The sequence below is a fragment of the Oryctolagus cuniculus genome, chromosome 16, assembly GCF_964237555.1.
Source record: "Oryctolagus cuniculus chromosome 16, mOryCun1.1, whole genome shotgun sequence".
NCBI lineage: Eukaryota > Metazoa > Chordata > Mammalia > Lagomorpha > Leporidae > Oryctolagus > Oryctolagus cuniculus.
In genome coordinates this window covers 33682070-33698535 of record NC_091447.1, presented here as the reverse complement: position 1 = coordinate 33698535, position 16466 = coordinate 33682070, and the positions used below count along the sequence as shown (strand labels likewise).

General features: G+C 39.4%; 1 protein-coding gene across 1 annotated transcript; it reads left to right on the top strand.

Annotated features, from left to right (window-relative positions):
• Positions 1 to 12259: 12259 nt before the first annotated feature.
• Positions 12260 to 13171, top strand: LOC127492696 (taste receptor type 2 member 2-like). Its single transcript, XM_051853382.2, has one exon. The coding sequence runs from the start codon at positions 12260 to 12262 to the stop codon at positions 13169 to 13171; it is 912 nt and encodes a 303-aa protein (XP_051709342.2).
• The last annotated feature ends 3295 nt before the right edge of the window (positions 13172 to 16466 follow it).

Here is a 16466-nt window from a genome sequence, read left to right as displayed (position 1 = left end):
ACCAGTCATGAGTTTCCAAGGCTATGGAAGCCCCTTGAGTTCTCCGACTCTTATCTTGTTTAGACAAGGTCATATTCAAAGTGGAGGTTCTCTCCTCCCTTCAGAGAAAGGTACCTCCTTCTTTTGAAGACCTGTTCTTTCCACTGGGATCTCACTCACAGAGATCTTTCATTTAGGTGTTTTTTTTTTTTTTTTTTTTTTTTTTTTGCCAGAGTGTCTTGGCTTTCCATGCCTGAAATACTCTCATGGGCTTTTCAGCCAGATCGGAATGGCTGCTGATTACTTTTTTTTTTTTTTTTTTTGACAGGCAGAGTGGACAGTGAGAGAGAGAGACAGAGAGAAAGGTCTTCCTTTGCCGTTGGTTCACCCTCCAATGGCCGCCGCAGCTAGCGCGCTGCAGCCGGCGCACCGCGCTGATCCGATGGCAGGAGCCAGGAGCCAGGTGCTTTTCCTGGTCTCCCATGGGGTGCAGGGCCCAAGCACTTGGGCCATCCTCCACTGCACTCCCTGGCCACAGCAGAGAGCTGGCCTGGAAGAGGGGCAACCGGGACAGAATCCGGCGCCCCGACCGGGACTAGAACCCGGTGTGCCGGCGCCGCTAGGCAGAGGATTAGCCTAGTGAGCCGCGGCGCCGGCCCACCAAAGAAAATGCTGTAACCACTTGGAATTCAACTAACACTAAGTTAGGATCACACAAATAGCTTTCAAATTAAAGTTAACCTTGAAAATAGGTAAATGCAATGCCAACCAAAGGACTTTTAAATAGACATCCGTCAAATTGTGGTTCAAATAGCATTTATTATTATTAGTTATTATTATTTTTTTTTCTATTCCTAATTTTATGAGGCATCTTTATTTTTTCTAAGGAATTGTATTTGGCTTCTATGTAGTCCGGTATAGGATTCAGAGTTGTAATATATGTAGTTTCTTAAGAAAATAGAAATGCATAGTTTGTTGATACTCTCCTTATTAACCTTTGCAATTAATTATAATACCCAGAGTGAGGAGAACAAAAGATAATCAATTCATTTGAGACCAGGAAATCACAGCTTTTTAAAAAGTTAGTGGCCACATTGTAAGTCAAAGATAACCTCATTTTATGAAACAGAAATATTTGCAGGAAAATAACACAGAGTATTAGATACTTAACTCCAGCAACATTGATTTCAAGATAGTTTCAAGTTTGGATGGTAATTTTGCCCTTTATAAAATATGTACACAATTCAATCTAGAAGAAACTATTAAAAAGTGGTTTTATGGAGAGGAAAAGCATGTCTCTTTCATTTTATTATGTTGGGCAATATATGATTTCAATATATTATAAAATTCTGTGAACTCTGCTATATGAGAGGACTGATTAAAACCATTTGAAATAGGTAAGCCATTTTATAACTTTTCTGTCACTTCTTCATAAAACCACTGCCTGGAGCAAGTAGAAATTACACAGGTGGCTTAATTCAGCAAACTCCTAATGTGAAATATTTCAAAAGACCAGACAGAAGGGAATTCCTATACATTCTTATTTATAAAGTCCTCAGTAAAGGAAGAGTATGTTTAAAAACACACACGCACACACACAGGTTTGCAACATGAGCTTTGTGGTGGATATATGATGTCACTCAGTTTTAGTCATGTGAGTATATTAGGGAGATGACTTTACTGTCCCCTCTCCAAATATTCACTTGATGATTCCTTTTTAAAAAGTAAAGGGGGCTGGCACTGTGGCAAAGCGGGTAAGGCTGCTGCCTGCAGTCAGCACCCCAATGTGGGTGCCGGTTCGAGTCCTGGCTGTTCCACTGCTGATCCATCTCTCTACCATGGACTAAAGAAGCAGTGGATGATGGCCTAAATCTTTGGGCCCCTGCACCTGTGTGGGAAACCCGGAAAAAGCTCCTGCCTCCTGCCTTCAGATCGGCCCAGCTGTGGCTTTTGCGGCCATTGTGGAGTGAACCAGCAGATGGAAGACCACTCTCTCACTCTCTCTCTTTCTCTCTCTGCCACTACTTCTCCATACTCTTTCAAATAAATAAATAAATCTTTGGGAAAAAAGGGAGTAAAAAAGGATAGACTATTAATTAAAGGATATAATTCAGTGGAGACTGCATTTATAATTATATATCATATGACATTCACAAAATTGTTGCTGTATATGTAATATATATACACTCACATTTCACATTTATATGAATTTCCACATAAGAGAGAAAATGTGATGTTTGTCTGTGTTTGGCTAATTTCTGTGTCTGGCTTAGCATAATGATCTGCCATTTCATCTGTCTCGTTGCAAATGTCAGACTTTAGTTCCTTTTCATGGCTGATTGGTATTCATTGTGTATATATACCACATTTTATTTATTCATTCATCCAATTAGAGACATTCCGATTCTCAGCATGGTTTTATGAAAAATAAATCAGTCCTGAGAAGGAAACCCACTTCTTCCCCACCATCACCAGAAGAGGGCTTCCTTGGGATCCAGGGTCTCGGCTTGTAGTCAGAGGGGGAATCCTGCTGTCAGACTCATTAAAAAACACACTAAAACAGATCCTGTATGAAGATATGTGTGTGTGTGTGTGTACACATACACTTTTTTTAAGATTTATTTATTTATTTGAAAGAGTTACACAGAAAAGAGAGGCACTCCCAGTGGGCTGCAACAGCTGGAGCTGCACCAATCTGAAGCCTGGAGCCAGGAGCTTCTTCTGGGTCTCCCATGTGGGTGCAGGGCCCAAGGACTTGGACCACCTTCTACTGCTTTCCCAGGCCACAGCAGAGAGCTAGATCAGAAGTGGAGTAGCTGGGTCTTGAACCGGCGCCCATATGGGATGCCGGCACTTCAGGCCAGGGCATTAACCCACTGTGCCACAGTGCTGGCCCCACATATATATTTCTTAATTCAAAAAAAGTAGAGAAACGATTCCATTTTCTTAATAAAAAAGTTTATTTTTACTTATCTGAAAGGCAAAGTGTGAGAGAGAAACAGAACTTCCATTGCTGTTCCACTCCCCAGATGCCTTCCATAGCCGGGACTAGGCCAGACCAAAGCCAGGAGCCCAGAGCTTCATACAGGCCTCCCACGTGGGTGGCAGGCACCGAAGTACTTGAACCATCATCTACTGCCTCTCTAGCTGTGCATTCGCAGGAAGCTGGATTGGAAGCAGAGACAGGACTTGATCTGATATGGGATATGGATGTCACAAACAACAGCTTAACTCGATGTGCCACATTCTGTCTGGAAAAAATATTCCTTTTAAAAACTATGGTTTGGTTAGATGTATTCTTATCAGTTAGAAATAATAAATTATTGATTTAATATGATATAAATTTAATTAAATCAATAGATAATTCTTTCTTTTTTAAAGATTTATTTATTTATTCGAAAGTCAGAGTTACAGAGAGAGAGGAGAGGCAGAGAGAGAGAGAGACAGAAGTCTTCCATCTGATGGTTCACTCCCCAATTGGCCGCAACAGCCAGAACTGCGCTGATCCAAAGCCAGGAGCCAGGAGCTTCTTCCAGATCTCCCATGTGGGTACTGGGGCCCTACTACTTTCCCCAGCCACAGCAGAGAGTTGGATTGGAAGTGGGGCAGCCGGGACTAGAACCGACACCCATATGGGATGCCAGCACTTCAGGCCAACCAGGGCATTAACCCACTGCACCACAGTGCCGGCCCCCTATAGATAATTCTTAATATCTTAAACACCTTATTTTAGACACTAAATTCAATGCTTTTCTTCACCCAAGGGATCCACATCAAATGGAATAAAACGAATTATCATTCTAGCTTCTCTTTTGTCCCTGATGACTAAATGAATATCACTGAGAGTGATTGTGGATTTACTTCTTAACACATCAAGTTGCATGCATTAAATATCTATACCTTTTTCTATGCCAATGAGATCTTTCTAAAGCACTTTAAAAAAAAAAGATTAGTCTTATTCTCCAGAGATCAATGGGAGAAAAATAATACAAAGTTACTTTTCTCCTTTTTCTGGGTTAATGTAAGGCAAGTTTTAGCCCTGCTGACCCACATACATGATATAACCAGGTTTAGATACTTATTTCCCAAGTTAATGCAGTGGTGGTTGTGAAACTGCAGTGATTGGAGGCACACTTTGCAAAGTGACTGTATTATTAATAAAAGTGAAAGAGAGACAGACATTAGCCATAGACTGTTTCACTTTTGTAGAAAAATTTTTGTAATAAGAGTTTCACATATCACCCCTTGGATTCATCAGGTTAAATGTCAGTATCACAAAAGCTGGGCATGGAGATTTTTATTTTCTATAAATAGGGTCTCAAGGGAGCATCAGCTAGATTTGAAATGAGGAAAAACACACTTTGCTTCAACATTTGAGATCTCTCAAAGACGAAGGACAGAAACTGTTCTAGTAGAGCTAGTCCCAACTGTAATGCTAAAATTAAAGACAAAGAGTGGTCGTGGAGTCCTAACTCTGCTCATTGGTTTCCAGATGCTATGACTCTTCCATTGTAAGAATGTCTTCTTGGAAGGACTAGGAAAACAGTAATAAACACATCTTTCTCCAACAAATTGGTACCTCTTTTCATTTTCAAACTGGACTGCTTCAGGAAATACAAAGTTCAATCAAGGTCTTACTTTGGTATATGGCCACCTTGTATATAGAATGGACATTGAAAAACAGATATTGAAAATAACCTATAAGGAAGAGGTGGATCACTGTCAAAATATTTAAATGCTGTGAGTATATTCAAATTCATTGAGAAGATCTGATTTTCCGATTGGGCTAAGTAACAGAGGCCTTTCCTAATTTTTTAGGTTGATCTCTGAGGTGTGTTCTGAACTACAGTGGGAGTTGTATTCCTTTAGAACTGCAGAATACACAGTGGCACTCCTATGAAGGAGGTGTGGCTTAGCATTGAAAAGTATTCATCTGTGTATATGGAACTCAAAACATACTGCTTCCCCTGTCATGGATTCTCTGGTTAAATTTAGGTAAGTGACATCTCAAGACTAGTCTTCTGTGTTTGCAATGGAAGTAACTCCTGTAAATACAAGCAAATTTGAACAATTTAAATAATCTCTCTCTACTCAATGTTTTAGTTGAAAATGTATCATTTACTTCTTATTTTTTTTTAAATTTTTTTTGACAGGCAGAGTGGACAGTGAGAGAGAGAGACAGAGAGAAAGGTCTTCCTTTGCCATTGGTTCACCCTCCAATGGCCGCCGCGGCCAGCGCACCACGCTGATCCGAAGGCAGGAGCCAGGTGCTTCTCCTGGTCTCCCATGGGGTGCAGGGCCCAAGCACTTGGGCCATCCTCCACTGCACTCCCTGGCCACAGCAGAGAGCTGGCCTGGAAGAGGGGCAACCGGGACAGAATGCGGCGCCCCGACGGGGACTAGAACCCAGTGTGCCGGCGCTGCAAGGCGGAGGATTAGCCTAGTGAGTCTACCCTGTTTATTATAATGCCTTCATTTGGGGGCAGCACATTTATGTTATTCTGCAATTATATTTTCTGCTATCAGTTACTTTTCCTGATTGCATGCATGCCAGGAAGCATGTTGTATATCTGGAAGTGTGCTACTGTTTGTCTCAGGTTAAAGGTGAAACACAGTACAGGTTGTATTCCTATTATTTCAGCATTCTAAATACTTTCCTCTGGCTCTTAGACTGGGCCTTTCATCATTTGTCTGCTTCTTTTAGGTTTATATAACATTTATTCCACAGAAATGAAAACACTTAAAAATTTAAATGTCTTTCTCCCAAATTTGCCTCAGATCTACAAGTGTTATCTTAAATACATATCTGTCATATTCAACCAATTTATGTCAACTAATTTATGTTTTGTATCTTTGTGCTATTTTCAAAATATTGCATCGTTTCCTCTTGGTTTGAACTGTTCAAGTGAATAATAAAGGTGAATTTTTAATAGCAAAGATATTGAAGATCTTAGTTACACAACTTATTAGGGAAATTGAGCTTTTATTATCATCTGTACATACAGTCTTCAAAACAGAATTACAATAAGCATTGTGCTATCAACTGTGATAGTAGCAGTTGAGAATGAAGCTGGTTCATAAGGAGGACATTAATCTAATATGGTAACCACTGGATTGTGAAATCCCATTCATAACTCAGGCAAATGCAGCTCAGCTGCTTCAAGATCTTAACAGAAGACGAGTATGAAATGTTGACAAAGTCAAACTTTCTTTCCTTTTATCATGTTTTTTTCTATGCAAAAATCCCCAAATTTGTTTTAGATAAAAAGCAATCTAATCCCAGACACTTGAAGTGGCCTACACAAGTTCTATTTTTTTAAATCTTGAATAAATCACTTAGCCTTTACCACTCAAAACTATCTTTCTCTATAAAACATAAATGGTTATGGTAAAATCTGACTCTTTTCTTCTATCATTAAGATTTTGGGACTCCTAGAAGTCCTGTGACTTTTCTATGAACTTAGCTGTGTCTCATCTTCCATAGAAACTTCAGTCAATGATGTTTATTGAACACTTACTGCTAGGTTGTGTCGGTTGTTTGCTGCAGAAGTCCATCTAGGTATATCAGATATGCTAACACTACAAGGTCAGTATTCCACAGCTTTATCACTTCACGGATATTATCCTAAACCCATGTTTTTTTTCCTATTATGTTTTTCCTATTTCTGTGTGTAGAGAAGAAAGGAATTCAAGCCATTAAACTGTGATTTGCAGTTGATTTAATGTGCTTGATTGTTTCCAACAATTGTGGCGAAGTAAGGAATCACAATCTGAATCTATGGCAGCATTTTAGTCAACAACGTGGGCTCCAGATGGAGTCAGACCATCAGGGTATCCAAACCCTTACTTACACTGTTCTCAAGCTTCAGTCTCTGCATTCCAGCTTCATCAAATGAGATCACTCCATAGTTCTGTAGTAGGAGTTAAATGATAGGGCACAGCACAATATGTAGTATATATACTTAAAGTAATTATCTGTTCATATGGCAAATAAACTAATAATTTTTAGACCCAATACAATTAGCAATTTTCTCTTATAATTTAAACTTTATGCCTACTTTTTTTCAGGAAGTGATTTTATATATGAAAATTATTTTGGCAGCTGGGATTATGAGCTTCATAATCACCCTATTTGAATTCTGCTTTATCCATGTGATACTTGGTATTAATCTGGAAACTCTAGGTGGGAACTCAGAGCCTACATTTGAAAACTGTCTCCAAGGTCAAAATCAATAGAGATAACTTGTTAGCAAATTGAACTAAACTCAAAGCAAAAGCAGAATTACCCTGAAGAACAACAGAAGGACATGAAGATAGATTGCAAGACCTTCAAAATGCTGCTTCTCCAGTGACCAGAGTCTGGTCTCACCCAGGAGACCATGAACGGAATATTGCCAGGGTATAAACAGGGTTTCTTTCTCTGTCTTTTTGAAGGTTTTTATTTAATGAATACAATTTTCCATATGTACAGCTTTTAGGAATATAGTGTTTCTTCCTCCACATACCTGCCCTCCCACCAGCACTCTCATTCGACCTCCCACTCCCTCTCCTGTTCCATTTTCCATCAAGATTCATTTTTGGCCGCCACCACGGCTCACTAGGCTAATCCTCCGCCTGCAGCGCCGGCACCCCGGGTTCTAGTCCCGGTTGGGGTGCTGGGTTCTGTTCCGGTTGCTCCTCTTCCAGTACAGCTCTCTGCTGTGGCCCGAAAGGCAGCAGAGGATGGCCCAAGTCCTTGGGCCCTGCACCCACATGGGAGAGCAGAAGGAAGCACCTGGCTCCTGGCTTCAGATCGGTGCAATATACCGGCTGTAGCAGCCATTTGGGGGGTGCACCAATGGAAGGAAGACCTTTCTCTCTGTCTCTCTCTCTAACTCTGCCTGCCCCCCCAAAAAAGATTCATTTTTAATTGACTTTATATACAGAAGACCAACTCTTTACTAAGGAGAGATTTCAACTATTTGCATCCACACAGACACACAAAGTATAAAGTACAGTTTGAAGACAAGTTTTACCATTAATTCTCATAGTATAACTCATTAAGAACAGAGGTCCAGCATGGGGAGCAAGTGCATAGTGACTCCCGTTGTTGATTTAACAATTGAGACTCTTATTTATGACATTAGTAATCACCCAAGGCTCTTGACATGAGTTGCCAAGGCTATGGAAGTCTTTTGAGTTCACAGACTCCATCGGATTTTAGACAGGGCCATATGCAAATTGGACGTTCTCTCCTCCCTTCAGAGGAAAGTACATCCTTCTATGATGGCCCCTGCTTTCCACTGGGGTCTCACTCACAGAGATCCTTCATGCAGAACCATTTTTCCACAATATCTTGCTTTTCCATGCCTGAAATGCTCTCATGTGTTTTCAGTCAAGCCTTAGAGGCTGATTTTGAGGTCAGAGTGCTGTTTACAGTGTTTGTCATCCTATGAGTCTGCTGTGTGGACTGCTTCCCATGTTGGAGCTTTCTCTCCTTTGTAATTCTATGTGTTGTTATTATCAGGCACTTGGTCTTATTTATGTGATCCCTTTGACTGATGGTTCTATGTATATGATCAGTTCCATACTTAATATGATCACTTTGTCACATAAGATGGGATTAGTGCCACCCAGCTAAATGGGATTTAGAGTCCCGAGGCAAGTTTTTAGCTTCACAGGGTTTGTTTCAAACCCATATAGATGTCTCCTTTCACTTTCTGTGACCAGTAACTAGAAGGTAGAGCATAAATGATGTTTTGAGTCATTTCTGGACATAAGACTGAAAATTATTTCAGGTGTTTTTCACAGAATCAAACTAATCTAACAGATTAATTTGGGCCCATAAAGGAATCAGTATTTAGAGCTGACTTCTGTAAAAGTTCAGTAGCAAAGCCAGGGGACTGGAAAAGCTCCCCAAGTACCTTTAACTGAAAGAAGGAAAGCACCCTCAGTCTTCTTTAGTGATCTGTAAAGCACCCAGCATGATCACCAGCATATGGTAGAAGCTTAATGCATTTTTTTTAACAAGTCAAATATTTGTGCAGTTACCACCAATAGTAACCAAATAAGCAGCTCTCTGTGCACGGGAAACATCTGGTCACAATATAAACACTTAAAGTACATTGTAATTGTCCAATCTGTGAATGTCATTTTAGAATAAGAAGATCACATTAGCATATTGTTCAAAGAAAAAAGAAAATAAATCCCTAGAGTTATGCCAATTGTCAAGTATTGTATTTGGAAAAATTAATATTGACTGGAAGATGATTAAATTAAATTTAAAGAAGTTGAATGGATTAAAAATAGTGCCTCCTGGTAGAAATTATTTTTCTCTAAAAAGAAATTCAATCTTTTAGTAAAACTTCCAAACATTGCTTAATTTGAAAATAATCTGTCTCCATTTGGCCATTCCCTTTCCCAAGTCTCTAGCAGACCTATGAGTTAGTAAGTTCAAGAGTGTCTCACTTACCATTAACATTTCTTGTATCTCAGAAAGGGCCCTTCACTAAAATTCTATTTCCAAAATATGATTCAATAGAAGAAATACAGAACAGTTCACATAGGACAGGAAAATCACAAATGCAAATACAATCTAATTAAATTGTACCTTCATGTCAATTATACTTTTAGAATAGTTATCAAATCCGAAGCACAGATCTTTCTCTTTAATTAAATGATGTATTTAGAGAGGCAAATGAGAGCCAGAATCCAGGCTTCCAAATTGAAATAAGCTCTGGATAAATTCAAATCTCATAGCAGAATCATTTATCCCTCAACCATATGGCCAGCTGCACCTGCACATACATAACAAATGCAAGGTGGTTTAAAACTAACCCAGAAAAATTTTAAAGCACTATTGGCCATTCAATGGGGCTTGATTCTAGCTTATAAATTATGTGTTTTAATAATTTATTTGTTAATTTATTTTATCTGAAACTCAGGGAAGGTGGGGGAGAGGGACAGAGAGTCAGAGAGAGAGACAGAGGCATCGCCCATCTATTGGCTGACTCTCTCAAATGCCCACAACACATTTGGCTGGGCCAGCTGAAGCCAGGAGCTGGTGACTCAGTCTGAGTCTCCCAAGTGAGTGGCAGAGACAACTACTTGAGCTGCCACCTGCTGCCTCCTGCACATGATCAGGAAGCTGGAACAGGGAGAGAAGCCAGAATCTGAACCAAGGCACTCCAGTGTAGGATGCAGTCATCCCAGAGAGCATCTTAACTGCTATAATCCCCTCATCTGAATTATGTATCTAAGAAGTGAAACTCAAAATGAACTTCTGAAAATTATATTCAAAGTATATAAGCATCCTGAGAAAGTGGTTGTAAAGGATGTAATTTTAACAATGAAATGAGTTTCTGTAAAATATTATCAGATCAATTCATCTTGATAACAATCACTGTGCTTTTTTTTTTTTTTTCGCTAACAGGAGTTTTTCTATATTGGTCCTCCTTTTATTACTGTAGTTTACCAGGGAAAATTGAGAGAAAAGACTTTAAACAATGAATGATGGAGAATAAGGAAAATAATATAATGATTGTTATCTTCCCAAATACTTGTTATTGTGGTGAAGATATTTGAAGTAGATTAGGATCCTCATTGCTGCATTAAAATAGGAACAGTTTTGAGTTTATTAACATTTTTATAATGACTCTTAGCAGGATGGGCAAAAAGCATTAGACATTTATCATGATAAAAGAATTACCCCAACAATTAGTTACATTCCATTATTTTAGTCTAACACAACATAATTAATACTTTGGCATGTATATATCATCTGAGTAGTTATGTGTATGCCTAACTGCTGTCTCTCATTTGTTTAGCCACCTTTAGCTCTGCAAACCTGGTGAGAGAGAGAGAAAATTTGGGACAATAAGCTATAAACTGTCCAGATGCCATTGATCTTTCCTTCACCCCACAGTACTGACATTGGTCTAGAGTTTGAAACTGAGACAAAGTTTCTTTACTGTAAGGAATGGGGAATGCCTTCCAGAGCCCATGGGGCACAGAAAACACAATTACCATTTGCTAAGCAAAGTCATGGATTATAGACAAGAAAGGCTAAGAGCAAAACCAGAGACCAAATGGAATACTGTGTCATTATACGGATCAGGAAACCAGGATTTTAGAAGATACGGAGAGGGAATCAGCACTGCTGCATTTTGGATATGCTGTGATGAGGACGGGAGGGAGGGCGGGAGCTGGCATAGGAAGTCCTGACATTTGCTTTCCATTGCTAGTGGCTATGCAGCTCAGGAGGATCCTGGGAGCTTGAAAAATCACCATCAATATGGACAGTGTATGGAAAATCCAATTTTTTTTCTACTTTCAATCTTGTTTTTTAGTCTTTTTGAGATTATTTCTTTGTAGGATCATTATTGTCTTGCTGCAGTAAACATAGTTTGAAGACAGAAATTTAATACTATTAACAGCAGTTTATATTTGTTGAAGACTTAGTGTGACCCATCCATTGAGCTACCAAATATTTTGGTCATCATACCTTATTGTACAAAGTAGTAGTGGTTTATTTACATTTTACATCTCATGAGACTGAAGTTCAGCAGCATTATGTGAACACCTTCAGTAACTGGAAGCCTGGATTGAGTTTGTACCTCCTTGCTTCAGCCCAGCCCAGTCCCAGTCGTTGTTTGGAGAGTGAACCAACAAATGAGAGCTCTCCCTCTCTCTCTTTTCTCAAAGTAAGTAAATAATTGAATATTTAAAAGTTCATGGGAAATGCATTTTATAAAAAAGATATATAGACCTCAAAAATTTTTGCTCCAAAATGAATTTATGTCTAGTTTTCCCGTGGACTTTGTGAAATACTTTCATATATTTGGGGAAAATGAAGATTCTTATTTAAAAAGTTACATCCTTGGAACTGATTTAAGAAATAACTACTTGTTCTAAGGATGTAGTGTTTAGCACTAGGAAAAAATAAGAGACAAAAACAAAACAACAGTAATTTAAATGAAACATAATCATATTTTTGCAACATTTAGTAAGAATGTTGGATAGTGTCAATATGGTAATTTTTCCTAAGATGTAATTGTAAAACCTAACTATCCTTCAGATCTTTGGATCTGCATTCCTGTAGTTTCATTCAAAGAGCACAATATTCAAAAAAAGTAGTCTCTCTGATTTTTCTTTCTTAGGAGAAAAGCTACTATGAAGACTGTGATCCAGGAGTCCACAGAAGATCAGATTTCTCAGTGCTGTGTGTTCCTATCTGCAACATTGTCTGGAGTTGGTGTCTAAGACCACCCACGGGGAAACGCTAAGATTCATCACCGGGAACATGGCCTCCCCTTTGTCAATTGTTCTTCATGTTATCATCATGTCAGCAGAATTCTTCACAGGGATTGCAGTAAATGGCTTCCTTGTAATCGTGAACTGTAATGAGCTGTTCAAATGCAGAAAGCTAATACCAATGCAAATTCTCTTAACATGTCTAGGGATGGCTCGATTTGGTCTGCAGGTAGTGTTGATGATACAGAGTTTTTTGTCTACATTTTTTCCAGTGTTTTATCAGGAAAAAGTGTATGGTAGAGTGCTAGTAGCCTTTTGGATGTTTTTTAGCTCTCTCAGTCTCTGGTTTGCCACTTGCCTTTCTGTATTTTACTGCCTCAAGATTTCAGGCTTCACTCAGTCCTATTTTCTTTGGCTGAAATTCAGGATTTTAAAGTTAATACTCTGGCTGCTCCTGGGCAGCCTGGTGGTGTCGCTGAGTATCGCAGCTCTAAGTGCCCACGTTGTTTACTCTAAAAGCACAAAGGAAGACGACCTCAGAAACATGACAGTGAATAAGACTAAACTCCAGATGAGGAGTGTCAGTGGAGTACTTCTTGTCAACCTGGCATTGCTATTCCCCCTGGCCATATTTGCAATGTGCATTTATATGCTGTGCGTCTCTCTTTACAAGCATATTTATCGGATGCAGAACATGTCTCATGGTTTTAGAAGTGCCAGCACAGAAGCCCATATAAATGCACTAAGAATGGTGATAACATTCTTTTTCTTCTTTATTTTCTATTTTGTTGCTTTCATGGTAAATATATCATTTATCATCCCATACAGAAGTCAGTGGTTCTTTGCAGTAAAAGACATAATGGCCGCGTATCCCTCTGGTCATTCAGTCATCATAATCTTGAGTAATTCTAAGTTCCAACAATCATTCAGGCAAATTCTCTGCCTCAAGAAAAATTGTTGAAGACGAGGACCAATGTGGAAAATGTTTTCCTTTGGTGTGGGCTCACTGGCCTGAGCTGTTTTGTGTGCTCGCCCTCCCTCTCTGTCAGTTTCCTATTCATGTTCCACCTCCAGGACACAGGAGGCTGATAGAATTTTGAGGTGGGGTGCATAGGATATCTAGTTTTCCAGCGATTGTATAGATAAAAATGATGTGATGTTAATATATTTCAGTGAACAGTACCTGCACTGGAGTACCAGTTGTGTTTTTGGAAATTAAAAATATAATAATAATACTGGGAACGATCTGGTAAAGCCACCACCTGCAGTGCCAGCATCCCATATGGGCTCTAGTTCGAGTCCCAGCTGTTCCACATCCGATCCTGCTCTCTGCTGTGGCCTGAGAAAGCAGTGGGAGATGGACCAGATCCCTGGGTCCCTACACCCACGTGGGAGACCCAGAAGAAGCTCCTGGCTCCTGGCTTCAGATCAGCACAACTCCGGCCATTGAGGCCATCTGGGGAGTGAACCAGCAGATAGAAGATTCTCTCTATCTGCCTCTGTCTCTGTTACTCTGCCTTTCAAATAAATAAATAAATCTTTAAAAAAAATACTAAGACTTCATGTGGCTGACCAATGTAGGTCTTTTATCTGTCTTCCCAAGATATTGGGAATCTTTTGATTTAGATAAAGAAAAATATCTTTAATTAATTCAAGACTTGACCCAATGTAGTAATTTGGTTGCACCTAACTATTTTTTAAATAGATTCTTCAGTAAAATGCAAATTATATGTTGAAAGTATGTATCAACAATGTACTGTTAAACTGGGCAAGGTGTTTTTGGCAGACAACAAGGTGCAAATTGAACTGGAATTCATGTGCAGGCATAGACATGAGCAAAGATCTCCATTTTTTACCAAAGGAGAAATATTTTTCCAGTCCCCTGAAGTATTAACTTCACACCCAGAGAGAATGTGGGAGAGGTTGATGACAGGGAAGTTCAGGCAGGTGTTTTAGCTTCTTCACAACTAGGATCTCCTGTGGGCTATGGCAGCAGTAAACAGTTTAAAGAGCTAAAGTAAAAACTTTGAAATCTGATTGCTAGATTTGAATGGATTCTGCTACTCAAGAATACCGAATAGTCTTCCTTTGGGGAAGCATATGTATGTTTTGAATGTGTTTAAATAAGATATGTGTTTGAATCTACAGAATTATTTTTGACTCTTTAACAAAAAAGAATGCAGTATCGTTATAACTGTAAACAAATTGCCTGAGGATTGCTAACAATTCCCCAGATGATAGTATTCATGCTTGTGGGATGGCGGCATACACACTGAGAACCACTAGTTTGAAGCCATTGTACTGTAGAGGTTAGGAACCTGGTCTCTGAGATCAAATTGAGTCCTAGCCCGGAGTCTGATTCTAACTATATAACCTTGGGCAAGTTATTGGACTCTCCCGCCTCATTCTTTCATCTGTTAAAGGAAATAATAAAACTACCCACTCTCAAAGTTTGCTGTGAGAATGCATTAGCAAGTATAAAATACCTTGAACAGAGCCTGATACACAGCAAAAGTCAGGTAGGCCCAAATATTGTATTAAGGTTAAAAATCTTCAGTTATCACCATATGGGACTCATGAAATCTCTTTCTTTGATAAATTCTCAACTCTTTTGAAATCAGATAACTAGAACTAAATTTTGGTATTGGTATTTTTATAGGTAAAGCATAGCTCAGTTTGCAATGATAAACAGAGTTAGTAGCTTGATAAGGGATAAAACTGACTGAATCATATTTGGGGAAATGATGTAAAAGGCTTCATACAGACTGAGGTGGTGGAACAAGAATTCTGGACCATCGGAGAGTGACCAAAGGACAATGAGGATCTGAGGATGGGAGAAGGGGTGGCACCAAGAAGAGAGGTGCAGATATGACGTCTGCTGTTCTGTCTGGGTTCTGAAGAAAGGCCATTGATGGCAGAATCCACAATGGGGTCTTCTGTGAGCTGTGAGTAAGGTGGGGCAAGGTCAGCCCTGCCTTGCAGCATCTTTCACACCCACAGTCAAGTGAGCATGTTTCAAACATCGATAACTGGAAGGGGAGGTCTCTGACCATCGCACATTTGAGATGCCCTTGAAACAAAGAGGTAAAAACAAAATCCTACAAGTTAACAGACGAGCTTTGAACATTAACATCGCTGACAAAGACAGCTGCAGGCTCAGTGAAAAGCAGCCAAAGTTAGTGTAGACACAATCTGATAACATTGCATACTTATTATAATTAGGTATATTTTACCTACACACAACCCTACTTTGTAGACCTGTGTTACCAATGAATTTATCTCATTTCTGAGAGAAAGTCTCAAAAAGTCTCACTTCTACAGAGCAGTCACTTTCTCACTCAATGAATTCCATCCCCCAACCACACTGTGTGATATCCCGTATGGTGCCCACAAAGAGGACAACTTGCACAATTGTTACAAGGGTAAACTGAGGCATATATAACTGTCAGTATCAAGTCTTTTTGTAAATTACATCTTCAGTCTCCTAAGCAGTTTATCCAAATCAATACAGCAAAGATTGCTGTTTTCTGTGGCTGATCTGAGCCTTTTTTAAAAACATCTTTTAAGTTAGATATAATTTTCATTGTAGAGATCTTTCACATCCTTAGTTAAATTTATTCCAAGGTATTTAAGATTTTTGTAGCTATGTGAATTGAATTTATCTTTCAAGTTCTTTCTCAACCACTGTTGAGTATACAATGGGTATTGACTTTTTTTAAAGATTTATTTATTTGAAATACAGAGTTACAGAGAGAGGTAGAGAGAGAGAGAGAGAGAGAGGGAGATCTTCCATCCACTAGTTCACTCCCCAGATGGCCGCAACAGCCAGAGCTGCACCAGTCTAAAGCCAGGAGCCAGGAGCTTCCTCAGGGTCTTCCCACATGGGTGCAGGGGCCCAAGAACTTGGGCCATCTTCTACTGCTTTAGCAGGCCATAGCAGAGAGCTGGCTCAGAACTAGAGCAGGCAGAACTCAAACTGGCACCCATATGGGATGCCAGAGCTTCAGGCTGAGACTTTAACCTGCTGCGCCACAGTGCCGGCCTGGGACTACTGACTTTTATGTGTTGAGTTTATATCCTGCAATTTACCAATCTCTCTTATCAGTTCCAATAATCTCTTGGTGGAATCTTTTGATTTCCCTATGTATAGGATCATGTCATCTGCAAACCGGGATAATCTGACTTTTTGTATTTGTATTTTGTATTTGTATTTGTATTCCTTTGATTTCTTTTTCTTGCCTAATGGCTCTGGCTAA